The sequence below is a fragment of the Copadichromis virginalis genome, linkage group LG15 (genome assembly GCF_057382275.1).
Source record: "Copadichromis virginalis isolate Kocher_CV1m ecotype Utaka linkage group LG15, C_Virginalis_male_GT1.1, whole genome shotgun sequence".
Lineage (NCBI taxonomy): Eukaryota > Metazoa > Chordata > Actinopteri > Cichliformes > Cichlidae > Copadichromis > Copadichromis virginalis.
This window is the reverse complement of record NC_140632.1, coordinates 34,491,406-34,519,267: the sequence shown is the minus strand read 5'-3', so window position 1 is coordinate 34,519,267 and position 27,862 is coordinate 34,491,406. Positions and strand designations below refer to the sequence as shown.

The 27,862-nt window shown below is 40.3% G+C and overlaps 1 protein-coding gene across 1 annotated transcript in view; it reads right to left on the bottom strand.

The window, feature by feature from the left end:
- Positions 1-27,556, bottom strand: part of LOC146692848 (3',5'-cyclic-AMP phosphodiesterase 4C-like) — an 82,226-nt gene extending 54,670 nt beyond the window's left edge. Inside the window, exon 1 of the mRNA XM_085433067.1 lies at positions 26,471-27,556. Within this exon, the coding sequence (XP_085289193.1) occupies positions 26,471-26,673 (203 nt within the window). The 5' untranslated portion in view covers positions 26,674-27,556. The remainder of the gene's footprint in view (positions 1-26,470) is intronic.
- Positions 27,557-27,862: the final 306 nt, after the last annotated feature.

Sequence of the window (27,862 nt, the reverse complement as noted above, 5' to 3'; positions counted from 1 at the left end):
AATGAAGCACATCTGAACATTTATTAGTGAGCAAAAGCAAAGATAGGACACCTCGAAAAAGTGCAGGATAAAACGAAGCCATAAAAGCTGGAACACTGAATTATACATACTACAAAATGTGGCTGAAACACACATACAATAACTCCTCTCCTTGAATGCAAAAAACCCACAGTCTTTCACAGTATTTCCAAGTGAAAATGATAAACCTTCATAATATATTCATACATAAAGAAAAAAGGCAAGGTGAGGAGGAAAGAGTTGTGTTTCTACTCAGACGCTTAAAGAAATGAATGCCCACTCTAAAGACGATTAGATATTCGCTCTTTTTAAGAGGTGTTTGGCAGGCATTCAGGTTAACACTTAAGTTAGTAACAGCAACAAGAATAACAGTAATAATAAATGAAGTGCAAAGAAATATTTTTAGTGGTCAGGGGGCATGATTGGTGATCTCACCAGTCTGTACTTACACAGTCATAAAAAAACTAAAGTGTATTAAAATCTCAGTTCTGCACTTAAAAATTAAACATACTCAATGTGCATTGTGATAGCACACAGTGATAGCAGTGTGCTTGGGCAGCCTGCCCTTTAAACAACGCTCTTGATGGCCCGTGTTGTAAAGAAGTGACCCACTTTGTGTGGTGAAAATCTTTATCAACGGTGAAGAGGATGCCAAGCTGCCACGGTATGAAGATGGGCTCAAGTTTCAGTGTAACACTTGTTGTATTTTTCGGACTATAAGTAATAACTTAAAATCCTTTAATTTTCTCAAAAATCATCAGTGCGCCTTATGTATGAATTCTGGTTGTTCTTACTGACCTTTATGTGGTACACTGCGCTCAAAAATCTGTCAAAAATGTTTTAGTACGACTTAAGCTACAAAGCCGCACCGCTTCATAGATTGTCTGAGCATTATGGCTACCGTAGTCATGAGCCTCGCGGAGTAATCCAGGGACGTGTCTCAAAATGCTACTTGTGTGTACTTGCGTTCTCGTGGACTTGTGATACATCATCAGTCGGAGACCAAGTATGGTTCTAATTTAAAGTACGCATCAAGCTCAGGTCCAAACGCCGCTTCAGGTCCCAAAGTCAAACGAACACTGCGGCATCACTGAGAGTTAATACTGTCTAAATTCTTTCATCTTTAATAAAATGATCTGTGTTGCTGCTTTACCAGGTGTAACAATTAAGTTTAACATCCAGGCATCCATGAAAACAGAATTTATTAAATTTAACAGAGTTAGAAGTTAGCAGGAAGTTAGCTCGCTAGTTTCCACCTAAACATGATACACCATGTTGACTGAGAGATTTCTGAAAAAATTCAAACATACAGCTCTGCTATCACTTCCAACATAAATGAAGACAGAAAATTAAAAAGCAGTAACTTTTGTAGGGTTACTGAAGTTGGGCTAGCTGATATATAATGATGTGGTACATGATCGCTAGTGACACAGCTATGTTAGCATAACATAAACATAGTGAAGCTGGAGGATGAATGCAAACTTTTTTCCACTTGATAAAAGTTAACGTGAGGGTTCCTGATGGTTAGGGACAAATGCAAACAGACCAAACATCAGTCAGGAGAACAACTGAGATAATCCATCCACAATACGGTGTCAGTCATTAGTTTACTGCAACAACATGGGAATAGAGCTGTAAAAGAATTCAACATTAATGAATCAATGGTACGGAAGTGGAGGAAGCAAGAAGAATGAGTTTAGTAAAGTCTGACTTATCTGATTGTTTTGTTTTGCTTAATGCACCTTATAATCTGGTGCGATTTATGGTCCGAAAAATACGGTATCTAAACATTGCGTACTGTTTACAGTGACAGGAAAGGAACTGAAGACCTGGCTCATGTGGTCCAGTAGCACTTTTGATCATAATCAACATTAAGTTTTTTACAATCAGCATCATTTAGGTGCCCAACATCCTGTCGCACATATCTCACAATGGCAGATGAGGCCATCATCTGGCCGGTCATTGGAGTTCACTTGGACATTTTTCCACACAGATGTGAAAACAGTATGTTCAGTGGTTGTCTAACAAATTTCACCACAAGGCTTGCAGCCATTTGTTTGTATGATGGCTTAGTCGTTGGCTCTGGTTGTGTAATACAAATTACAGATCATCAGGCTGTGATTAGATCATAGAATTTAACATAATGATGAAACATCATCTTATGTTGCTGTCAGGGTCCCTGTGCCTACCCGGTCGGCTCAGTATGGCTACATATGTTTTGTATTCTTTTTTTATTTGTTCCTGCTCTCTCCCTTCCCCTCTTTCCCTCCTCCCTCTGCCTGGGCGGAGCTCACCTGTGGGCTCCTGCCCTTGGCCCACGCACCTGTGGCTCATCACGAGTGATCCAGCTCCTTTATAAGATGGCAGCTCTGTGTTTCTCGTCGCTGGACCGTTTCCGACCCTCGTCAGTGTAACCCCAGCTCAATTACTTCTAAAGTGTTTCCACAGCGATTTGCCTTACTATCCCTTCGTGTCTCTGTGTACAGATTCCCTGGACCTACCCCTGTGTTACCCGAGTGAGTGGAGTGTAAAGAGGAGTGGACGGAGTGTGTGTGTGTGTGTGTGTGTGAGACTATCGGCGTCTTTCCCGTTCGTGTGTGGACCCCCGGAGCCCGGCTTTCCCCTCACTTTTGTAAATAATCACCTGGTATATCATAATAAAGACTCTTGTGCTTTCAAGACCTAGAGCCTGTTTTTCCATAACAGCCCAGTGGTTTAGCAGTTTAGTGTATTTTTATTGTGCTACAATCATCGGTGATATAATTCAATAAGAATTATATTGCCAGGAATATGCAGAGGCTCAGTCTGGAGAAATTTCTCTGGAAAAAGCTACAAGTTGAGATCAAAGCCAGCAACCTGTGTGAGAGAGACGATTGTCTCAGACCACGTTGTGACAATGTTTCAATTTAATCTTTAGGATTAATGGTTTCTCAGTTTATGCTGCTTAAGACTGCTGTTCATTCAAAATGACTCATTCATCATATTTTGTAGCCAGTGTTGAGTGCTGACAGGCAATTATGTTACTAAAGATTATAAAATACCAACAATAAATGCTTAATTTTAGGAAGCGCTAATTAAACAATTATACTACTTTGAGTATTTCCTAATCATAGCTGACTGTCCTCTGAGGATCTTTTATGTAAAATTCAAACATATTGATCTTACAGTATTTATATTACAATACTTTACCAGGCAACATGAGACTTAGCCAACCCTCAGAGTTAGCCAGAATAAAGCATCTGGTAAGAAGTTAATGACATTCATGACAACAAATGCAAATACAGACAATATTATATATTGGAACAAGAAGTCGATCAGCACAAAATCACTCAATACAACTATACAACAATTTCAGTCAGGGCCACTATGATCATCGTAAGATTTATTTCCACATTTTGGTGCTATGGCTTTGTACTGGGCAGGGCAAAAATGATATTTTCTGTCATCTTCATGATAACAGAAATTCAACTTTACTCTTTTCCCGAAACTGTATTAAGCATCTTCTCTCAGTTGAACATCTCTGAAAGAGGTACACATAATGAACTGAGGTGCTGCACGGCCACCTTTACCCAACACATTTTTCCTTACGTCAGATTTGCATAACAAAACAAATGTCAGTTACATCATTTTCCAGTATGTGTTTACAAGTACACAAGATTACAGGACATAGATCTCTCTGCTTTTTCATTCATTGTAATGACTTTGATCATAGCTGCTTTGATCTTTTCACTGCTAATAAGGTGGCTGACTTTTGACTAGCTTAGCTTTAGCCACTTTTCCTTTGATACCTTCTTCTTACTGGGCTTCTTCAGCTGAGTGAGGGTGAAGCAAGTCTCATTAGGTTTGTTGTTCTGAGCGTCTTCCTGGTGTTTGCGCCACGGGTTACTTTGGCAAGCTTCCTCACTCACAGTGAAGAACTCGCTAACAACCACAGCCACAAGCTAAAAGTGTGCGTGCAACTATTTGATTGCACCACTGTGTGCATGTTGTGCACAGACTGGACTGACTGGTCAATTACCAGACTGGGCCATGCACGCTGGTAATCGCCCAATTCCAGTCTCTGTCTTGATCAGTCAGTCTTGATCAGTATATCTCTAATCTCTAGGTTTTCAACTGCTAGCAGGTTGCAGACAATAAGAGCGCCAATCTGACACTGATTATGCTAATGTAATAAAACCAGAACATCAATGACATAGTAACGTATCCAGCCCACAATCCATCACAATTCACATATTTGTAATGTACGAAGTACAAAGAGGATTGTACAAGTTCTGTTGCCACTGGTTGGCTTCACTGCACAAACTAATGAGAATTAACATCCACTACAAAGTCAAAGAGGCTAGCTATATCCAGCACAAGTAAGTCATCTTTCACTAAAATTGGAGTAAGAAGAAAAGTGAAGAGTGACAGATGCCTTGCTTCACAAGCTTCTCTGATCTACAGTATGCTGTAAATTTGAATGACAGTAATTCTTATATCATAATGTTCAACACCATGGTATGACTCTCACTTATGAAGGTGGCTGCCTGTCTTTTCAAAGCACAACCTTGTTGTCAGCATTTCAGCACTCCTTTTATGCGCTGACACAAGGTTCAATAAATTCCACGAGTTCCTGAAAGTCGAGGCTATATAAAGCAAAACCACCAAAGCAACAAAACACAACAGTTCTACACCACATCGGGTTATTTCACACAAACAGTCAGAGCCTTTTTAGCATAGGATTTTCTCACTTTTGTACCAACCAGGTGACTGTGTTGATGACAGACTCAGTCATCGCATCCTTGATCACACGGCATCCCATCCACCTGTCTGTTAGGGTCTGCTGCATCTCCTAGGCAACCGGGAGCTCCTCAAAGGCAAATGCTGTCTTGTTATTAAACATCTCGTCATCTAAGGCTTTACCTACGCTCTGTGACCTTGGACACAGTTGGGCCTACAGCCAAAGAGATGGTGTAGTTTAGCACTTCAAATCCAAAAATAATTTAGGTAAAAAAAATAATCAAAGTTCAAGTAAAGCAACTACTAAGATGATATCACATATTAATATAGTTAGAGTTTATCTTGATATTGTCACGGTTTCTTACTGACAAGCCTTCAGGAGATTTCAAGAAGATTTCTTGAGAGATCACCTTATAAAAGGTTTGGAGTGAAGAGAAATAAACAGCTGAGGGAATTTAAGATTTAATCTGCTGCTGAAAGCAAAGTTCAGAGCAAAGGCAGTAAACAAGGAAAACAGCCCATATGGCACGTAGTTTGTTCTGCAAATATTGCCTTGTTTTTATAAGAAATTGCTACTGCTTTGTATTTATAAGAATCCACCAACGGGCAAATGTCAGCACTCATAGTGGCTCTGAGGACGACGCACTGCCTGGATGTGGGTTTTTACAACAAATTGAAGAGAGAGAAGTTGAGATGTGATCTCTAACGAGTTGGTAGAAGAGTTTGAAAGGTTTTTTTGGCACCCACGTCTGTGAGAAATACACAAAAACTGTGTTAAGTGTCATCCTTATAAGTTGACCATGGTCAGAACAGTATCAGTATGTTCCCTTCTGTTTACTTCATTGTAATGTATGTTTGTTCCTGTTAAGCAAAGTGTGATCTATGTCAAAGTCGGATATTATTGTAATGAAATGAAATGACACTTGTGGTCTGTCAGCCTGTCAGCAGCTCTGCTCTACAAGAGCGGTGTTAATAGTGTAAAAATAATTATTCTTTTTTTCTGCTAAACTAGGCAACTTGTAAAAGTGATTCTCTGTTGCCTTAGTAAGCTAATAGTTTGGTGTGTTTCCTTTGACCTATCTCTCTTATTAGGCCTCTTTTTGGCTTTTCCTTGACTCGCTGACAGCATCAACTCTGTATTTGCGTCGTTGTCATCCCACTAACTGCAATCTCAAAAGCCCTCTGGTAGCTTTGCAGTCACACTCAGCTTACTGGCAACTTAGACAACTCCACAAAACATTTCACCTGGTGAGAACAGACAGGCAAAGCCTCCAAAAGAACAAGGACATCCTGCACTGAACACTTTGTTAAAATGTTCACAAATTCATTGCTCAGTCTGACACGAAAGCAGGTTCTGCGGAAAATGAGTAGAGGTATCAAATTGGGCAGCACTATGCTTGAGCTCACTTGCCTTGTTTCATGTCTCAGACTAACAAGAATGAAAAGTAGACAGTAACTTCCTCACGACTAAGAAACTAAGTGGTTGCATGGTCATTACATTAAATTATTTACTGTCACAGACACACAGACACACTGCAAGTAGTTGTGGCAAACACTTTCAATCAGAAGGTGATTGCACAGCAGGAGACAACCTGATCTGACTCGGCCTGTCAAACTGATTGATAAAGCTTGGAAACAATCACAGTGCAAACACAAACAGATTGCCAACACGTTACAATAAATCTGAGTCACTCTGCTCTGATGACGCATGTCTTTGCACAAGGGGAGTCGACTGGTTGTATTACATTTTTATTTCCTTATAAAAGCAAGGTTGTTAAATTGCCGTCCAACAACAAATATGTCACTGAATTTCTGTTTCGAATCTACGAGGTACTGGCTGGACATTGAATGTAAGTAGTTTATATGACTTTCAGTTTAATTAGAATTAATCTGCGTGTAGATGGCAACAGATTTGCGCTGATATATCACAGCTAATGAATAAACAGATTGCATTGAACTGCCAGATTGACCCCAATCAACTCCACACCTGATTGCTGTTCTATCTTGATGTGCCAAAGTTGCTTTGAAGACAATAAATTGTGAGTAGTTGCAGCCCTTGCCCTGATATTTGAACAATCATTTTAAAGAATGCAAAATCATTGCACATGGTCACGTTATTTATTACATGTCTATTCAGAAACTGATTCAGTGGAAGTATGTATCATGTTAAGAACCCCCGGCGATCCTTAGAAAAACTCAAAACAGCTTTGCTAACCAAGTAAGCAATGCATTTGGCTTTTTCAGAGTTTGGAACATCATCTTGTGGGGTTAATTATATCAGCACAGGCTCAACTGTCTCCTCCCTGACCGTACATAAAGCATTCATGATTCATGTTTCCAGTGTCTTTAGCTGTCTTTTAAACATTTCCCTATAGTCTACAGTATTTTTTAAAAACTGTTTGTCCTGTGCTACCTAAAGTTCACTGTGCAAATCTCTATTTTTTATGTACAGCTCATTTTGTTTAGACCATAAAACTCTTTCTTAATGCTGACAAAAACTTGAGAATAGGTGAATTTTCATCACAAAAACAAACACTTGTTTCAACACTGGTAAGTAGCACCAGAATGTGTTACTAAAGCTGAGGAGTGTTAATTTACACATGTCCAATCTGCTTCTGTTACCATTATACTACTTCATGCGCACGATGTGTTTGTTCATCGGCAGCAGCGAGAACAGTCTGACATGTCGTCAACCTTCCAGTTAAAATGGAAAATCTTCAAAGGAAAACAACGGCTCTCTGAAAATCTCCAAAGATATTAATATTGTCAAAATTAATTAATCTTCGCTTTATCTGAGCTTCTTCAGTATGTGTGGCAGTACCTGTCAAGACTGAGAACAGAAGGTGGCAATGTACTTCCCAACAGGAATATTCAGCTCACTGCACAATAAATTACTGAGGCAGAATCTTTCATGTGTTTATCCCATTTGTCTGATTCACTTTTTCAGTCATGTGTGACATTTTTTCAGTGCCAGGATTCTCTTTTGTGAACAGTAATATATGCTCTCTACAGCAAATAAACTGCTGTAAAGGTTAAGCATCCATTCACGAGACTCCACAGGGAGGGAGAGCTGATCCAAAACAATGGGAAACCACTGACGAGTAAACCTTTTCCAAAATGGGGCAGCTCATTTATAATGTCTCAAACAGAAGGTCAAACTTTTCTTCTGGATGAAGAGCCTTTGAGAGCAATATCATCAGGGGTTCTTGGTTGTTTGGGAGACCATTTGTCTCCCATGAAAGTAAATAAATATCATGATATTTGGAGGCCCAGGGTACCATTTTTCTTTATGTCATACCTGTAAAAGTAATGGAAAAAGGTATCTACACTGACCTTATTGGTTAATTGCGATATTTAAAATTAACGCAGAAAATAATCAAAGACACTGGAGAAAGGTTGACTGCATGAGCTGATGTCCCACTCTCCATCACTTTGTTTCCTCCTAAGTATGTCCTTTGTAATTGCAAGGGAGTGACAAAACTTTAGTATTTAGTAGCATTTACCAAACTGTACTAACTGTAAAACTGCATTAAAAAGACCAAATATTCATACATCTTTTCCCAGAGTTTGTGCCTTTCTGCTGTGCCTGGAACCATTTAATCCATAAATTGTTAATAAGAATGAACTCATCTGGTTTTGAGATACAATTCAACAACATGAGAAGTAAAGTGAAAACACTTCATGTTGTGGTGGTGAGAGGAAAAATGACAGCGCATTTCTTCATATTTGGCAAGGAAAATAGGAAATGGATTTATTAAACATGTGCAAACATAAAGAGAATACAGTATATGAGGAATAAGGCAAGCTTTCTTGAAATTTCTTCAAGTAGTCTTCAGGAACAGTTCTCCAGGTTTTGTGGAGTACTTACAAAGTTCCCCTCTGGACATTGGCTGTCTTTATTACGTGCTCTGTCAAGATGATCCCACACTGCTTCGTTAATGTTGAGGCCCGGGCTCTGGGGAGGCCAATCCATGACTGATAGTGCTCAATTGTGTGTTTTTCTATTCAAGTATGCTTTTACTGCATTAAGAGTGTATTTGGCATCATTAAGCCAGAGATAATCAGATGCTTTCCATATGGATCTAATTCTGACAGTACTTTTCTGCATTCACAATTACATCAATTGTAACAAGATCCTCTTTAAAAATTGTGCCTTGGCAGCCAAACTTTCATTGAGACCATTTCTGATAAGGCTTTCATGAACAGTAGTCGATCAACTGAAGGGGCGGGTGAATTTCAGGTCCTGGTCTTGTTTCTTAAGGATTCAATTTTCTGGTATCTGAACACGCTGTAGATAGTTTTTTAGGTATGAGATATGCCAAGTCTTTGACTAACAGCTTTTTGGGAATCAGCTCATTGGTGGAAAAATCCTATTTCATACCTGTCAAACTGAGTTATCTTTGGCATGTTGCTGTGTAGACACAACACTGGTTCATTGCTTGAGTCAGGTGTTTTTTTAATTATTCATAGGTCAGTATTAAGTAACTTAAACGAAAAAGCCAATGATCTGAAAATGGGCAGGTGTAATGGTAGGAAGACCTTCAGAAATCCTGGAGAACTCTGCTAAAGGACACTTTAAAAAATTAGAAGTCTAGCTCCCTGGAAGCACAATATAAAGAAATGTGGCTCAACCTGCAATCGTCATATTGCCATTTAAAATGATTTAGCACCCAGTGAATGATGACAGGTAAATCCAGCTAAATGTTACATAGTATTGAATCCTAGAAAGCTTGCCACAATTACAATAGAAAATACCATAGAAATGAGTGGGACACTGTGCAAGTGTGGGACTGCTAAAGAATGATTTACTTGGGAGCTCTAAGAAGTAAACAAATAAAGCTTTGAATCCATATCCTGATTACCCAGTGATGCGTGGAGAATCTCATATGTAAAACCCACCCAGCAATGTGTCTGCTTGTGCTGCACTGGCAGGATTTCCTTTCAAATTTGATGTAGTTATTTTCTGGAAAATGCAAAGTGTGTGAACAACAAGAAAAAATGTAACACTCCTAAGAAACTAAATGTAACTGGATGGAGAATAACATTTTCATCTGCCTCCATAATCCTTATGTAACACATATACTGTCAGTTAGACCAAACAAAGTACTTGAGACATACTATAGCCTGTAGGTAAGTACAGGTAGAAGTGAAGACGCTAGGGTGTCGCAAGCACTTCTCTTACAAACAAATTAAATCAAGACGGACAAATCCGTGTGGCTATGGTTGCCTTATCAATAATAATGGCATACAGAAGTAAAGCTAACAGGAGAATGGTATAGCCAGTAACTGCGGGAGCCGAAATATGAAGCAGAGGCCACCTAAGCAAACTGACATTCGCTAATGTCAACAAACATCTACGCTCAGACCAAACATGTAGCAGTAAAGCTAACAGGTGTAGTATCACTTACTTTTTACAGACTCACCTGCTGCCATTCTTTAGAAAATGCAAACATCAGAATCAACACTAAATACTATTCAGCAGGCCACTTGATTTATTATTCACCGTGCATGACTATCACACTGAAATTAATGTCACCAGAAAACATGCCTCTGGTGCATTGTAATGTTCTGTATGCAGCCTGTTGTTCTTCTAAAGAGCAGTTTCTAACTTGGAATGAATAAATCCCTCTCTTTAGCAATGCACGTTTTTGACACAGCTCAGCTCTCAGTGGTAACAAGAGCTTTCTGCAGCTGCTCCTCAACAAAGAGCATCACCACGACACCGGCTGCCATCGTGGATGTTCCATCATGGCTTCAAAATACCAGCTGTTGCCACTCCAGTTAAGCAGTTTTTCTTGCTTTTGCCACTATTTAATGTGCTGCAATCTAGGATGGATAAATTTAACTGAAAATAAGGTGAAGATTTTCTTCTATCCGCCATCCTTTGTGGCTGACAAAGGAGCTTTAAAAAGCTTTTTTTGTGCAGGCTCCGTGTGTTCGGCTGTCTGACAGTGTTAGTCTGTCATGGGGATTACTGTCAAGTGTGTGCGCAGTGTTCCTCCTGAAAACCTGAGAGTGTAAATAAAAAAGACTGAAATTTTATTGACGTGAAATATTCTCAATATTGCTATCACTGGTTGGCAATAAATCAAGAAGACAGCGAGAGATGTTTACTGACCCCCTCCTAGAACTAAGAGACAGTCTGCATGTACGTGTTAATTAATTTCTTTCTTGCAAAAAAGCTCAGCCATCTTTGTAATTCTCTCAGCAGCTGGGTCAGGACAAGGTATACACATAACAGAGTGCATGTTATTTGTAGTTTTGCGCTCTTCAGCTTCATAGTTTCTTTCTGTGTATAAAAGAGATTTCCTTATGCCAAACAGGAATTAAATAACATCTGATCAACAGCCCCTCAACCAGCCTTCTTTTTTAACAGCTTGTGATTTAGGCCATTTATGTGGGTGTATTTCAACACACAAGTCTTCCAATGCAGCTTTAATTCTGTTTGCAATAAATGAAAACACAAATTATTACTTTAATCAAACAATAAAAATCTCCCAAGGCAAAGAGTTTGATTGCTGGCTACGCAAAGCAAATATCCCAGACCTCCTACAACACAGACGCTTGTGGAGGAGACATTAAGTTGGGTTAGGAAAACCAATTAATAATTGCAATAAGTCTTCAGCTTCATATTGCTTCTGTACAATAGCCAGACAATAACCCGAAATGAACAGATTGCAAACCATTTTGACAATGTTTTACTTTTTTTTTAAAAAAACCTTTCCATGTTTTACTTCTAATGACATAACTCTGAAACTTTTGTTTCTTCATATTTTCTATTACATATCTGATTTTTACAGGGCAAAAAGAAAACCGAGCACACCAGACGTGAGCTGGAGGCTACTCATTGTCTGCTCCACGGTCTCTTTAGTTTCTGACAATTAAACGGATGCATCACTGTTAATTTGGCAATAGCACAAAAATGATTAACATAACATTATGAGTGGCAGGGGGACTACTGTCTGCAGCCAGAAGCCCAGACCTTCCAGCTTAAAAGAGGAAGAAGAAAATCATCCAGTTCTGCTTTGTATGACTAATCAGCACAGTGATTCCCCTTGACTCAACACACCAACAGATCTGCATTGCTGTGATGAATCACAGTCATTATGCTTACCGCCTCCTGTTTTGCTCCTAGAACTGATCTGTAGTCCATGCTTCTCATATTACCGGTCAAACTAAAACAATTACAGATATTACAGATGTATTATTTAGACAGATTATTTCTGTGTGAAGTGGCAAAGAGTGAAAGAGGAAGGTTACAGCAGCTAACAGGAAAGCAGAAGGCAAAGTGGCAAGTGTCTCCAAAATAACTTCATTTAAATATACAGCTGCTACAGCTCACAGTAACACATGTCGCTGTCACAGAACCCAATACAGATAGTCTCGATTTTTTTATAACATCTTTTGTATAGTTTTCTGTCTGTGTGAGGGCTGCAAAATCATTGTTTATTTATATGTATTTAATTTTCAATTCAGAACACCACTCAGGTTCAGATCCCCTCTGCGAATCGTGGTGAAGAGAGAGCTGAGCGTAAAAGCAGTCGATCTACATCCCTACTCTCACCTATGGGTTCACGCATATGTTACGTTCCCCTAAAAGGGTCCAGGCGGTGAGGGGGAAGTAACAAAAAGTGTCCGGGTCAGAAAAAGGAGTCAAGGAGGCAAAAGGGTTAAATTAAATAGTTTTATTAAAGTAGCTCAACTAAAAGAGACGGACAAGCCGCTATCACCATTTAAGAAAACACAAAACTCAGGCGTTGGTCAATAAAGTAAAACGTAAGCCAAAAAGAAAGAGCAGCTCACCAGCTGCAAACACGGACATGCAGCTCACTAGCTGAAAACCACCAAAAAACACAGCTCACTAGCTGCAAACACAACAAACACTCAGCTCACAAGCTGTAACCACACTAATGGCACTCTGGCCCAGAGCTCACCTTTCCCTTAAATACTTTTAATTACTGATGTGAGTCAGCTGTGTAACAGGAAAGGTGGCACCTCAGGCAGAAGAGATGGTGGGACACGCCCACACAGGCACCTTCAGGAGGAGGCCCTGCTAGGGCCATAACACCCCCTCTCATAAATACAAACCTATGGTTTGTCAAATGATTATGATAAACAAAACCACAAATCAAGTCCGTAACTGTCACATCAACAAATTGAAGGCTTTCCACCTACCAAACCACATAGCAACGGTTAGGCATTTCCTGCGGAAGCTGCCAACCCCATCTCAGTGGGTTCACAACATTGACAGAGAGTGGCCCCAGACCCTCGAAACAGTGTCCCATGTGATAGCCAGGGCTTTGAACCATCACATGTGGAGAACCCAGCAGGCAGCTAGTGGGCCTTACTGAAACACTTTGCAGACGATTCCTCAAGTCACCAGTACAGGCATGTTTGTTAGCCAGGGTTGCGGGTCTTACTGGTGGTTTTATACACAGTCTGTCCCCCTGCAGGTCATTTTGAGGACCTGGGAAATTGTCAACCAATGGCAGCTCAGGGTTAGTTGACCTCTTACACTGATTACAGGGCGCTACTGAGCAATTGTGCTCCAAGTTTAGCCTTTTACTAGGCCTGGCAACCTTGTCGGTTTGAGAACCACGACTGACTTTTCTCAAAGCAGGCCCTTTTTGCGTTGAGTGGGCTTTCTGTTTGAGTGCCAGTTTGACACAATTGGCAACCACATGGCCAGGCTTGTGACAGAAGAAACACAGTTTGGGCCTAGATCTTAAAACCATAACTGCATTTGCCTTGTTAGCTGGCCCACTCTTACCTGTCCAGGATGGATATCATGTCCTACAGCACTTGCTTTATGAGTCAGCTTAAACTCATCTGCCAGGGTGGCAGCTTGCTGTAAAGTTAAAGCCCTCTGTTCACTTAAATAACAAGCAATAGACTCAGGAACAGAGTTTTTAAAGTCCTCCACCAGCATAAGCTCACGTATGGACCCCACATCGTTAACCTGGCTTGCAGAACACCACTATCAAAGAGCTTTGCCTTCTCCCTAGCGAAGTCAAGATAGGACTGACCCTGTGCCAACTCCAAACCTCGAGTGGCTAAAATGAGCTTCCTCCAAAGGGTGGCTGGCCTCTCCCTTATAGATAGGGTGAGGAGTTTGGCCATCAGGGAGGGGCTCAGAGTAGAGCCACTGCTCCTCCACATCGAAAGGAACCAGTGGAGGTGGTTCGGGCATCTGACTATGATGCCTCAACATAGCATTGGGAACTCGAGAAAAAACTCAGCTGATCTCAAGTGAAGCGAAGGTCAAATGGCATGACTTGTTTTGAAAGAAGTTCCTTATTAATTAAATGGTGGCATCATCGTCTCAGTCCCATCCAATAATTCTTGGGAGAGGAATGTTGCAACTCATAACGGACCACATTATTTTGGAAGCTGTTACCATCATTTCTAATCTCTCGGTATGAGAGAGTTATTAGCCTGAGCTATTAAACTGGCATAACAGATTGGCTCCTAAATGTAAAAACAAAAAAAGTTGCATGGTCATGCAGTGACATAACAGCATGTTTAGAAACTGTTGGCACAGGTGTGTGCGCCATCTGACAGTTTCTTTTTTTTTGATAGCATAAAAGATGAAAACGACAACGGAGACATGCAATTTTCCTTCTACCCTACCACTGCCAAGGGTGGTAAAATAAATTAAACAGGACGTGCTTCAGCTTGAGGTCAGTACAAAGACAAAGATACAAGTCTGTGCTCGAGAGGATGGTTCGGTAATTCATTGAGGTTTATCAAGTGCTCCTGCATTCATTTCTCTGACCTGCTGTACCACGACTGAATCAGCGGGCACTGTATGCACACAGACGAGCGTCGCTTTACTCATCTCAAGAGCTCAATCGCTGAGCTATCGCTGCTCTCCTGCCAGATGGATCAGAAACCCTATTTTCTACTGTGATTGCCAGCTACTTAGAAATGCTTGGTCACCTCACAACCCACACTACTGCAGATAAAGGGAAAAACAGCCTTTAGGTTTTCTTAGTAATTACAATCAACATCGATGAGAAAGTAACTTCCATTTGTTGCCATGTCATTTAAGGACTCAAATAATATTTCTAAATATTTATAGTCCTTGGCGTTATGCTTCTAATGTGAAATCAGCAAACAAACAGTATGTGTGTTGTATCCTTCTTGCTGTGAGGTCACAGAGCTTGCTGACTTTAAGATTTCACCACCTGATTGTGTTTTGCGGATCCGTCTTCTGTCACTGGAGAATTAATAAAAGAGATTCTTCACATTACAGATAGCATCTGTTGACTCATTTAATTTTTCACTTTCTGTTTGTCTGGCAATTATAATTAATTGTTGCAGGCTGACTGGGAAGCAAGCCACCGTGGGTAAGTCGCCATTTCAAGATAGAGCCTTCAATAAAAGCGCTATTTCAATGTTATGCTGCATCACAAATATGCCACAGTAACAGGGCTCTTTATGTTTTGGCAGGAAGAGGACAAGGGATAAAATGTGTAAATGTCACGCCTGACACTCATTTCTATTCCCTGTCTAAAATTTCAGGCCATTATGTGGTTGTTTTATTGTGAAGTCACCGGGTTTACAAAGAATGTCTGATCAAATGGCAGAAAATTACAAATTCAGGTGAGATTTTTAAAAACGGGACCATGAGTAAAGAAGAGGATTAGGGAAAATGAAAAATGATTTCAACTCCTTTCTCGGAAATGCGCATTAAGGCCACTGAAAAATTTTCATGAAGATAAAACAAACAAAAAAAAAATCTGAATTCTCAAAGTTAGAACTCTGACTTTAAAAGTCAGGAAAACTTTAAATGGCTCTAATCCTTTTCTGTACCCAATTGTAGGTTGAGGGAGAAGGTGATGAATTCATCTGTATGTTTGATTAATTTTTACTTTATAATAAACAAACTCTGTTAGTGGAAAATAAGGGCTTCGTGGAAAATGTTATCTTTTCTCTGTGTAACTTAATAAAAGCTTCCTTGCCTCCTTTCCTTTGCATTTATTAATTTCCCTAATCAAATAAAATGTAACCACCCTAATTGTCTGTATAAGCGCGCACGCTTCAGTGAATCAATCTGTTGACAATGTATGAGTCATATTTACCCACAGTTTTACAAAGGATAGCCTCAAGGTAATTTATTTTTCGACACTTGAAATGAAAACTACGAATATTAATTTTCTTTTTCAGGAAATTATGACAGTGATTAACTTATCTTTGAAAGCATTAGAGCACCATTAAACATTACATCCTGAGTAAAATTAACAAACAAGTTCATCAAGAGGGCAGCAACAGCGGTTTCCAAGAAACACCTGACCCGTTTCTGAAACAGACGACACGACTCACTGGGAAACGGGAAAGCACTGTCATCTCTGCGTGTGTCCGGACACCAGCTGTAAGCAAATGCACCATAAGCAAGAAGGCAGCAATCGTTTGTTAAATGGATGTGCCTTTACATCACAGCTATAAATCTGAGTTTAGGACAAACAGTTCTGCCAGAGTCAAATCTACATGAGATGAAGAAATGAAGGTTTGCACTGTGTTTCCCATGAAATCAGAGAAAGTTTAAGGATCCAAATCGACATGTTTGATCTCCCAGAGTAAAACGGTGTGCTTGCTATGCTGGCCCGAACTACCACACCCTTTGATATGAGTGTTAGATTACTGGAAAGTGAACAGACATCCTGATATGTAATTAGATTTAGTTAGCTGCTAAGTTTAATTATGCCTTGACTTGAGTCTACCCATTGTCCTAACGGCCCGACTGTGATAGCAAGACAACAAGATGGCAAAAAGTCAGTGCACAGTCTGCAATGTTCATTTTTTAAATGTTTATGCACAAATAAACAAAGCACAATGCGCTAATTGTTCAGCTTTAAGTCGACGGTGGGCACAATTTTTTAAAACATCTCTGCAGTCTGATTATGTTCTGGCTCCATTTCTGACAGATACTAACTGTGCCTGTGGAAGAGAACATGACTGAGCATTTTTCATCTAAACCTTGTAGGGACATGGTAAAATGGATGTTTCTGTGTCTGCTCTCAAACTAAACACACCATCATGATGTCAGTTTTGAAGATCTACGGTTTATGACATAAGAAGCCATGCATGGTCAAAAAGACTGAGGTCAAAGAATGAATATATAAATATAATGTGGCTAAAAGCATATTAATGCAGCCAAGCAAATAAATGAATAAAATAAAAGCTGATAATCAGGAATCAAGATACGTAAACATTTGAAAAGCACAGATGGGATCGCAAACCTCAGAAGCAGTGTCCACTGTTTGTCTTCATAATCAGAGACAACTTTGAAATGTCAGAAAATGTGCCAGATTTTCTGTGAGCTGCAGGTTGTTGTGCTGGTAAAACAATTAAATGTGAGGCTCTTTCATAAGAGACAAAGCAAGAGGAGGGGCCTTTGCCTTGCTTTATTCTAGCTAGCATAAATTAAATCCATTATACCTTCTGAGTCTTTTTAAAGAAACTTAATAAGCAATGCAGGCGCGGAGGTACACCTCCACTTCTTAGGGCATTTTAATTCATCAGTGTTCTTTCAAATACATTTTTAATGTCTGTCTTCTGTGCAGTGGATTAATGCATTAAATATATGACAAGGTAGACAACGCACTGTACTTTCGCACTGTACTTTGACACGGATCCAACAATGAACGAATGAATGTCACAAACGATGACTAGGTACATTAGGAAAAAACATTTGCTAACAATATTTGCCTGAATTTGTTAGCTCATTTTGTTTTGGGTGGATCCAAGAGCCGAAACTGGTACATATGCTTCATCTTTTGATAAAGCCTATTAGCAATTTTCAAGATGGCTGCCAAAAAAAAAAAAAAAAAAAAAAATAATAATAATAATAATAATAATTTATATATATATATATATATATATATATATATATATATATATATATATTGTTGTTTTATTTCCTAGACGACCCTTTTGAATGATTTTAGTGTGAAATCATGTATGCCCCATCACGTAGAAGTCAAAAACAGCTATAAGCTTTTAAAAAAAATTATTTTAAATCTCAGTTCTTTTGAATTTTTTAAATATTATGTTCATTTCATCACCCCCGTACAAATGCGATGTCACAGTCTTCATTTGCGTGTGTTGCGTGTTGCCTAACAGTGCCTGGTTAAATATACGTCACCTGTATGTAATTGAACTATAAGCAGTGGAACTTTACTCCATTCATGACTAAAACTGATGAACGTTTGTGCCAGCATGATAGAGCTGAACCAGAGGAGTCCATCAAGAGTCACCGAATTTAAATTTGAATGTCTAAACCTAGCTGTATGCATGTTATCAAAAGGATGGCTGTACAGTTCTTTGTCTCTAGACCATCGGAGCGCCATGTAACATTTGTGTCATTATAGTTATTCTGTGTGACTAATTTCACTTACCTATAGTCAAAAGCATTTAAAAGGTTAAGAGTAAAATCTGGTAATTTAATTCTGGAGCTGTTTCATGGAAATAATGACAATATTGGAATTTTTAATGTTGAAAATTCAAGTGGCTAATGGGATTTTTTATTTTTTTAAATTACTGGCTCCAAAACCTCGCAGATTTTGCTCGTATCCACTTATGAAAATTGTTTCAGTTTACTGAAGCCAAATAACAGCAGGAGACCCAAAGAATACAGAAATGTTAGACGTAGTTTTCTAGCTCTTTTGTTTAAAAGAAAGCTCCAGCATCCTGACCCTAATTGTTATTGGCTAACATATTTGGTGAAAAACAAACTCAAAGACTGAACAGTGTCTCCGTGGACCACTCTGATTGTTTGGCTGACAGTGTAGAGGAAAAATGCAGGCTGCTTCGCATTGCCTCTGTCAGCCTTTCAATAGACTGCAGCGATAATGAATCGATGTTCCTGCCACTGAACGCTCATCTTCACCTTTTACAATAACAAATCTCTTCCAAGCCTCTCCAAAAGGAGCACCACGTACTTGGACTATCAACACGAGCACTGCTGACTGATAAATTAACCATTTACTGACACTCTGTAAAATTCAGACACTAACGAATTCACGTCTTCGCCAAAAAGAGACACAGTAACTAGCATGAGACTTGTTAGAGTAGATTCATTATCAAAGAGCAGAGAAATGCTCAGTAAACTGAAATTCCCAAAGGTTTTTCAGCTTCCTTCCTTGAAATGACAACACATTAGCTGTTATTGGATGGTGAAAACACCGACCCATCAGCACCCTCTAATTTCACTGGAAAATCCTCCCCTGCAGGGGTAGCAGTGGTTAAATGGTGTCGATTAAGTAATGGAAGTTGATTGATGCAACATGCACATAATAAGTGGCACCTGCAGGTCAGCTCACACAGCAGGTATGAAACATGACAACATTGCTTTCACTAATCTTTGCTGTAGTGATGGAGCCAGTCCTCTTTGGGTCTTTTGTCAACATGAGACTGGTTAGATAACATTCAGCGAAGCTGCCCCTTACTCTCTGATAACCTAGTGGGTAACCCTTCATGCCATTATCACTGGAAAGCAGGGCTCCATAGCAACGAGTGTAATTTTTCAGTATCACCCCATAAGAAGTGCTTTCAAAGCAGCCCATTCCCGATTCAAGTTGACCAATTCTCCAGATCACAGTTTCTTTTCTCACTACTCATGGCCTGGAGTGTGGAGCCACTGGTAATGCATGAACACACTGCAGACCTAATGACGTGAGAACATCCTGTGGCCACGAAGCCAAAAATCCATTCCCCCTGGGAGCTGACACACTCGCATCAACAGGACTGTGCTGCTGAAGACCCCCGAGGAAGACAGTGCAGCCCTATTTGTTAATTCATTGTAATTCAGCCTGAAGCGCGGCCTTCAGCCTGACAAACAATCCACTCTGTCATGTCCATCTGGCCTCTGTCTTTCTGTGCCATTTGTGAGCCAGTCAGCAGGACCGCAGTTACACCTATTAACAGTATTAGGTGAATTTCAGAGTTGTCACTTTCACCAAAAGACTAAAAACTTGAAAGGCATTTGTTCTTTTGATTAATAAAGAGAAAATTATTGAACCTCCCAAGGACAATGATGGCAAACAGAGTTATCATCCTGCTGGACCCCCTTTTGCCTTCAAAAGGAAAATTGCCTGAAGACCTGAACTCTTTCATGGCATGCATTTTCAATTTCTCTTTGCTATTCGGGCTGATTGGGACCTGATGAATGTAAAAACAAAGAATTACCTGATTTTTTCTTTTTTTACCTGAGTTGATTTTTTTTTTTTTACCTGAGTTTTGTTTCTGTGAGAAATGAGATCCACAGATGAGGACATTCAATTTAAATTTCAATAGAACAGTGGCAGTATAATGTCCTCGTAAGTGGTTATCAGGCCCTTGTAGAGCAAAATGAAATATCTTGGTTTAGACAACCCAAAATGTGATGTCCACATATGTGGACACCAGGTCCTAGGAGGTTAAATCTTCCTAGCGTAGATTCAACAAGGTGCTGGAAACTCCGAATTCTCAGGGAAGAATTTTGACAAAGTTGCTGCTGATTTTTTGGCTATACGTCAGTGATGTTCTCCTCTTTCACCAAATCCAAAATCCAAAGTGTGCTGTATCATAACACCACCAGATCCACTGATACAAGCTGGGATGGATTGATGCTTTCATGTTGTTTACTCCAAACTCTGACCCTACCATTCAAATGTTGCAGCAACAAGGCAGCATGATCTTCTGCTACTGTAGCCCATCTGCTTCAAGGTCTGACATCTCCGTTTTGGGCCATTCTCTGTAAACCCTAGAGTGTGGGAAGATCAAATCAAATCAAATCACATCAAATCACTTTTATTGTCACATCACATGTGCAGGCACACTGGCACAGCACATGCGAGTGAAATTCTTGTGTGCGAGCCCCACAAGCAACAGAGATGTGCAAACACAACAACACAAACGAGCAAAATACAAGAATGGCCAACCTGAAACTAATAAATATATGTACAATATATAATAGTGTATGCATTTCTGGATGTGTATACTAAATATTTTCCTACGTGTGTGTGTGTGTGTGTGTGTGTGTATACACATTTTAACAAATTAAATAGTAAAAAAAAAATAATAATAAAATAATAAAAAAAAAAAAAATAATAATAATAATAAAATATATAAAATATACAGAGTTGAATATGTGCAAAACAAGTGGCATTTATATACAGTGTGGAGTGCATAATGTTGAAGTTCCAGTAGTGAAGCTGAGGTGTCTATGACGTGTTCAGCAGTCTGATGGCCTGATGGAAAAAGCTGTCTCTCAGTCTGCTGGTACGGGACCGGATGCTGCAGAACCTCCTTCCTGATGGAAGCAGTCTGAACAGTTTATGGCTGGGGTGACTGGAGTTCTTGATGATCCTCCCCGCTTTCCTCAGGCAGCGCTTCCTGTAGATGTCTTGGAGGGAGGGAAGCTCACCTCCAATTATCCGTTCAGAGCACCGCACTACTCGCTGGAGAGCTTTGCAGTTGTAGGCGGTGCTGTTGCCATACCAGGTGGTGATGCATCCAGTGAGGATGCTCTCAATGGCACAGTGATAGAAGGTCCTGAGGATGCGGGGGCTCATGCCGAATCTTTTCAGTCTCCTGAGAAAGAAGAGGCGCTGCTGCGCCTTCTTCACTGTTTTGTTTGTGTGTACTGACCACGTAAGATCCTCAGCCAGATGTACTCCAAGGAACCGGAAGCTGCTCACTCTCTCCACAGCAGCGCCGTTGATGGTGATGGGGGTGTGTACTTCTCTGCACCTCCGGAAGTCCACTATCAACTCCTTTGTCTTTGCGACGTTGAGGGTGAGATGGTTGTCTTGACACCAGTGGGTCAGATTGAGGAAGATCAGCAATTTCTGATATACTGAGACCCACCCATTCAACACTGACAACCATCCTGTTCAAAGTTATTTAAATCCTCCATGACGATGCTTGGTTTGAACCCCAGCAGGTGCTCTTGACCATGTCTATATGCCTAAGCGCACTGAATTACTGTCATATGACTGGGTGATTAGATATTTGCTCATTACAAGCAGTGGAACAGGTGTACCTAATGAAGAGGTTGCATAACAGCTGTGCTCCGATGTCGGTTGTATTTAAAAGCAAAATTATGGTGCAGAGAAAAAGTTAGAGGAACACTCTTATCTGTCATTGACTGAGTACAGTAATCCAAGAAAGAGCTGTTCGTGCCACAAGAGAGATCTGCTAGCACAGTATTAAGCTCCACATCATTATACCTAATGAAAAAAAGATCCAATTAATATTATATGTGGGTACAGCTGTAGTGGCCATGATTCCAGAGAGATTCTGGCATAGAGAGAGTCACCAAAAATTAAAGTTTGGTCTACTGACTCATTTTTATTAATATTATTTTTTATTTTTTTTAACTGCAGACTCAAATTCATAACTCATTATGTTTTTTACTGGGTCTTACATAAAATTTTAGCCCACGTGTGTTGTAGATGATTTATATTTAAAAATAATCTGAGTCATCCAGAATGATCCACAATCAGAGGCATTCTGGGACGAAAAAGAAAAAAGGAAATACGTACTCAGAGCAGGGTAAAGGCAGTGCCAGTGGTGTTGTCGTTGGTGGCTACAGAGCGGGCTGACTCACTGCTCTTACTCCTACCTACACCTCGAACTGTTTGCATTTTCTCGATCATCATTGAGAGATGAGAAGCTGGCATTCACACTGGCAGGATCGTATGGGGAACTAACGGATACGGTAAAAGCAGCAGGCCTACAGTGAGGGTGACGGAAGAGCTTGAGGGTAAGACGGCAGCAGGCTTCATTGTCCAGTCCCCTGTGCAATGACTCTACTCTACAGTGCAGTGAACTTGGACAATCCATTTTAATTTATAATTTGTTTTCACAGACACACGGATATACACAGAAACCTCCACAAACACATACGGCATACGGTATCCCTGCCAGTCTGCGCACATACTACCTTCTTCTTACATATTCTACTATAATTGTTTTTTTCATTTCAGGTTAGTTTTTCAGGTACGCTGAGGTCTGACACAAATTGATGTGGCTTCACTGAGAAAAGTCAGAAAAGAATTCCCATTCTGCTTCACAATGAGTCTTTATTGAACCTTTGTCATATTTTCTTCACTTTAATGTCAGATTGTGACCCAAGAGAAATCCTGTCTGGCTTGTGGCCTTTCTTATTTTTCTGTCCGTCGATTCATAATAGATCACGTTCAGTTTAGCTGCTCTCACATTTGCTGCCTAACTCCCACATTAATGCTACCATTTTGCTATTAACCTCTACCCACTACCTTAACCTCCTAGGACCTGGCATCCGCATATGTGGACATCACATTTTGGGTTATTTAGACAGAAATACTCAATTTTGCTCTACAAAGGCCTGATATCCACTTACGAGGACATTATACTGCTACTGTTCTATCAAAATTTTAAATGAATATCCTCATATGTGGCTCTCATTTTTCTTAAAAACAAAAATAAGGTAAAAAAAAAAAATCTGGTAATTCTTTGTTTCTACATTCATCAGGCCCCAATATGCCCAAATATCATAGAGAAATTAAAAATGCATGCTGTGGAAGAGTTCGGGTCTTAGAAGGTTAATGGTAACTTAACAGTCAATGTGGGTAACTGCTAATAGTTAAACAGCTGATTTTAACACTTATTAACTATTCAATGCTGTTGAAACAGGAGCTTTACTGACCTCCTGAATTCCTCATAAAGACTTGGACATCAGTCCTTAAGATGCTTCACTCTGCTGAGTTGCTGTTTACATGTTCAGCTACTAGTGAGGGGAGGGGCTGTGTGGCTACCTATCAGCAGCAATGAGGTTGTGTGCCAGCTAGAGGTGAAGGTGAAGACAACACTATTGGTGTCAAACCGCCAAACCTGCAAATATCTAACCTGACAGTAATTTTCAGTATCCAGTAGCATTCTATATAAAAAGCCTGCCAACTCAAATGTGGAGCCACCCGCTGTGGTGACCCACTTTAATCAAAGAAGCCGCCGAAACTAGCTAGCTACTCAGTACATATGGTGCTGTGGTTGTGAAGACCCCCAAAACCAAACAGACACACATGCAAAAAAAGTGCTGTTATGTTTTCAGAATTTTTGTATCGAATGGTGCCATCAAGCATCAAGTGCAGAGCATGCACTTCTACTCAGAAAAGGAAAAATGACCTGTTGGAACAAATTGAATCATTAATGATTATTGCCAGGAGCTGTTGAGAAATGTTCAGTTGATAATGAGAGATGAAAAAGGGAAACGAGAATATGATAATGAGCCAAGCAGGTGTTTACTGTCTGTTTGAAATTATGCAAGTGCAGGAGAAATTTCCCAGTGTTACCCCAAGGCATGTTAAACACTGAATTAATCTCAGTTCAGCTACATTATATCAACACGCCGACCAAATATTGCACTAAGCATGTATGCAGATGGAGGCATACATACTTACCTGTTTGAATTTTGGGCACGGCTGCACTGAGCCTCTCAGTGTATTTGCGTTGTTGGTGTTAAACGAATATGAGTTGCTGTACAGTTCAGACTATCCAGTGACTCAATACTTCAGTTCTGATGCTTGAAAATTGTCCATTTGGCAGATATTAGTGCCAAACCAAGGGTACAACCAAGTTAGCACTCCACCCTCTTGTTACTTCTGCTTTCAGAAAACAAGAAGCTCTAAAGTTGAGACTTCAAAAACCTAAGTCCATAACCAGTTGTTGCTACTGCCATCTTTATACAAAGTCTATATTGTCAGCACATGCCATACACATCTTACCCCGGCCTTTTTCTGTCTTATTACAAAAACAATTGTTTGTTGGTGATTATCTTCTTCTTATTCTCTTGGTGCACTACCAGGGGACAAAAACAAAGCACTTCAGTGTAGTGTGAGAAAGCTCTGAGGCGAGACGAGCTGCCGCATTGCTTGTTGACAGCGTCTGGGGAACGGAGCTGAACTGACAGTGGTTTTCATGCCTGTTCAGCTCTGCTGCATCCAATCACCAAAATATTTTATCAACTCTATAATTCAGCTTTTTCTTTCCTATAGGAAACACCGAAAACCGAGGGTCAGCGCGTGTTACATAAACACGCCAATGTTTCCCTACAGTCTTATTAGCAATGGAAAGACACTGAGCCGGGGTCTAAACTATCGTGGCACTAAATCTCAACAGAGAAAATGAAATAGTAATGAACAAAAAACGAGTTTTGCAAAACTCGTTTAAAATAAAATGCAATTTACAAGGCTCTTAAGTTTAGTCCTTTTTCATTTCTTCTCCTTGAGTTAAAAGCACATCCTTGAGGCTCTTTTCAAACTCAGTACAGTAAAATCACACAAATATGGGTGAGGCACAAACACCAGCCATCAATCTCTCGCCTGGCAATCTCTGGGTGCAAAAGTAGGGAGAGGAAGTCAGAACCTTTTCCCAGCCTGGCTGAGCAGGTTTACATAGTGCACCGTTAACTACATCCTCCCTCCTCCATCATTCCTAAAAAGTGAAAGGTGCAGAACACAAAGTCAAGCTCGAAGAACAGGTAGGCAGCCTGTGCAGGAGACACCCACGCAGTCACAGGGGATTATTTCGTGGGCTGAATAATCCAAAACGCCTCTCATGGCATGATCAAAAGGCTTTATGTTTGAGTTTCTTATATGTTAAGAATCAGATTAAGATGAGCAATCAAGGGAGAAGATTATTCAAAAATTGTATGTTACATATTTTTATGAACTTGTAATAAAGAGCAGAATTTTAAGTTTTCTGAGGATACAGCATCAAAGACCCCAGCAATCACCTCTGAAACCCTCCTACATACAAGGAAATGCGTAACAGGTCAGAAACAGCCTGGAACTAAAAAGTCATATGAGCCTTATCTCTGAAATGTTTGCAAGGATACAATTTATGCAGGTTTTTAACAAGTCACTATAGAAAAAAGAAAAAGCTCTTCAACAACACAGACACTGTTGCAGGTCCATTACTGATTCACAGCTCTTATATTTTCTACATGTGAATGAAACATTATCTATAATGACATTACAGGGATGATCAAGGAACTGACCTCTCAGCCCATTGTTCATTCAGTGGGCTAGGTTCAGTTATTGTGCAAATGTACTGTCTATAAGTTTGGGGAAACCTGCAGAAGTCACCTGGATGAAACGTATCTCCCACTGAAAACATCCAAATGAACTGAATCAACCTTTTCGGATGTTAAATGGAGTTTTTAGGGCATAGAATCTAAAACCCATTTAATATGTTTGCACTGTGTGCTTCAGGGTCTGACAGTCATCACCCGCTCGTGTCAGCAGCATTAAAGGTTTTGGTGGGAAACAACACTGGGGGGGAGCCTCCCCCTAACCCCCAGCCCCACCACCCATGACTGCAACAGGCAGCAAAGACTAATGGCCTAACATCATCTCTCAGACAATAACATCTAGCCATCACCGCTCCACTCTGCTCAGCTACATAAACAGGCAGCTGTCAAACTGAGCACTGTTAAGTGTAAAGATTATGACAAGTTACACAGTTTCACTTTAGCTACACAGCTCGTCGAGCTTAATCGACTTTCAGAGAGCTTTGGTTTGCGGGTTCTTCTGAACCTTGACAATTAAAACTATCGTCACGCCATTATTTCATCGTGTAATTAGTCAAAGCAACGCTCCAGTGGGTGTTCTGAACTTTTAGGCTTTTCAAATTGACTCTCATCCCCGAAGCGGTGGAAAACAATTCACTTGCTTTTACTTTAGTGACTCGGGAGATTAAAGAAGGTTACCGTTTCAGCGAGGAGGGCCAGGACATTCGGGGTTGCCTCAGTCCGGGACGGAGCTTCTCCAGGGTCCGGTTGCGGCACAGGTAGCGCTCGGTGTCCGAGTTGAAGCGCTGCTTGATGCGTATGTGAGTTCTGGGCTGCCGCCACAGGTGTTTGGGCGGCTTGGCGAGCCCCGCTCCCTCTCTGCTCAGTGTGGTGCACTCCATTTTTTACTTTTACGTGCTCGCTGGATTTTATTTTATTTTTTGTTTTTTTGTCTGTTTTTGTAAAAAAGCGACTTCTAAGCTACAAACAGTCTCGGAGAACAGCGTAGAGCTCGTCTGCAGGGATTGTGAGGAGGAAGGCACGCGCTTCAGAGAGGCGCGCGCGACGTCATGGTGCGCTGCTGTCCACGAGGCGGAGTGCTGAAACGACTGTGAGCCTCTCAGTCAGTACCAGCTCCCCCCGTCTCTCTCTCTCCATCTCTCTGCTTCCTCCTGCTTCCTCCCCCTCCCTCTCGCCCTCTCAGTTTCTCCCTTCTTTTATCTCTCTCTCTCTCTCTCTCTCTCTCTCTCTCTCTCGCCATCCTCACCTCTTACTGTGCCTCTCTCGACCAGCTTCCTCCTGCCATCTCCATCTGTTTCCCTGTCTGTCGCTGTCTTATTTGTCAAACCGCCAATCATCAGCATTACACAACATTGCTTTATCTTTATTGTATTTGCTCTGGTAGAGCAAAACTGCCTGTTCATTATTTGTAATTGATTTTTTGGAAAAATCCATCTTTTATCTTTTGTGTCATATACCGGTAAGAGATATTGAGCAGTCAGACAGATTTTTGACATAATGAAGGTAGAGATATGTTTACTGGTCAGAGCAGCACTGATTTAACATATTTCATTAACCCTGTCTCAGGAAATCACAGTGTACAAGCCCTCAAACTAACAAATAAAGGCAAACCAGTGTGTAACTGAAGATAGGAGTGGTTGCATGTTGGTATATAGCCATCATAAGGCCTATAGTTTAATGTGCAGTGCAGCTTCCTATAAGGTTGCAGTGAATTTTATATGTCAGACTTTGTACCCTATCTCATTACCAGCTGGAAGATTGGGTTGCGTTTTATAAATTCGAATAAATTCAGGTTTATAGGTACAACAGGAAAACAACACGGGGCTGGTTCAAATTACTGATGTCACCAAACCCACTTATTTTTATTATGTAGGAAAAATAGGGGCTGTATCATTAGCTAACGAGCTGTTTATCCAAAAACGATTTTCAGTCTGAAAAAAGCACGATCACGTTACAAAGAACAGCTGTTTTATTTATTTATTTTTTGGTAATTAATGCCTGGACAGCACACACATGTTTGTAGATGTTCAAACATGAAAATGGTCAGCCTTTATGTCTAAAAGGGAGTCA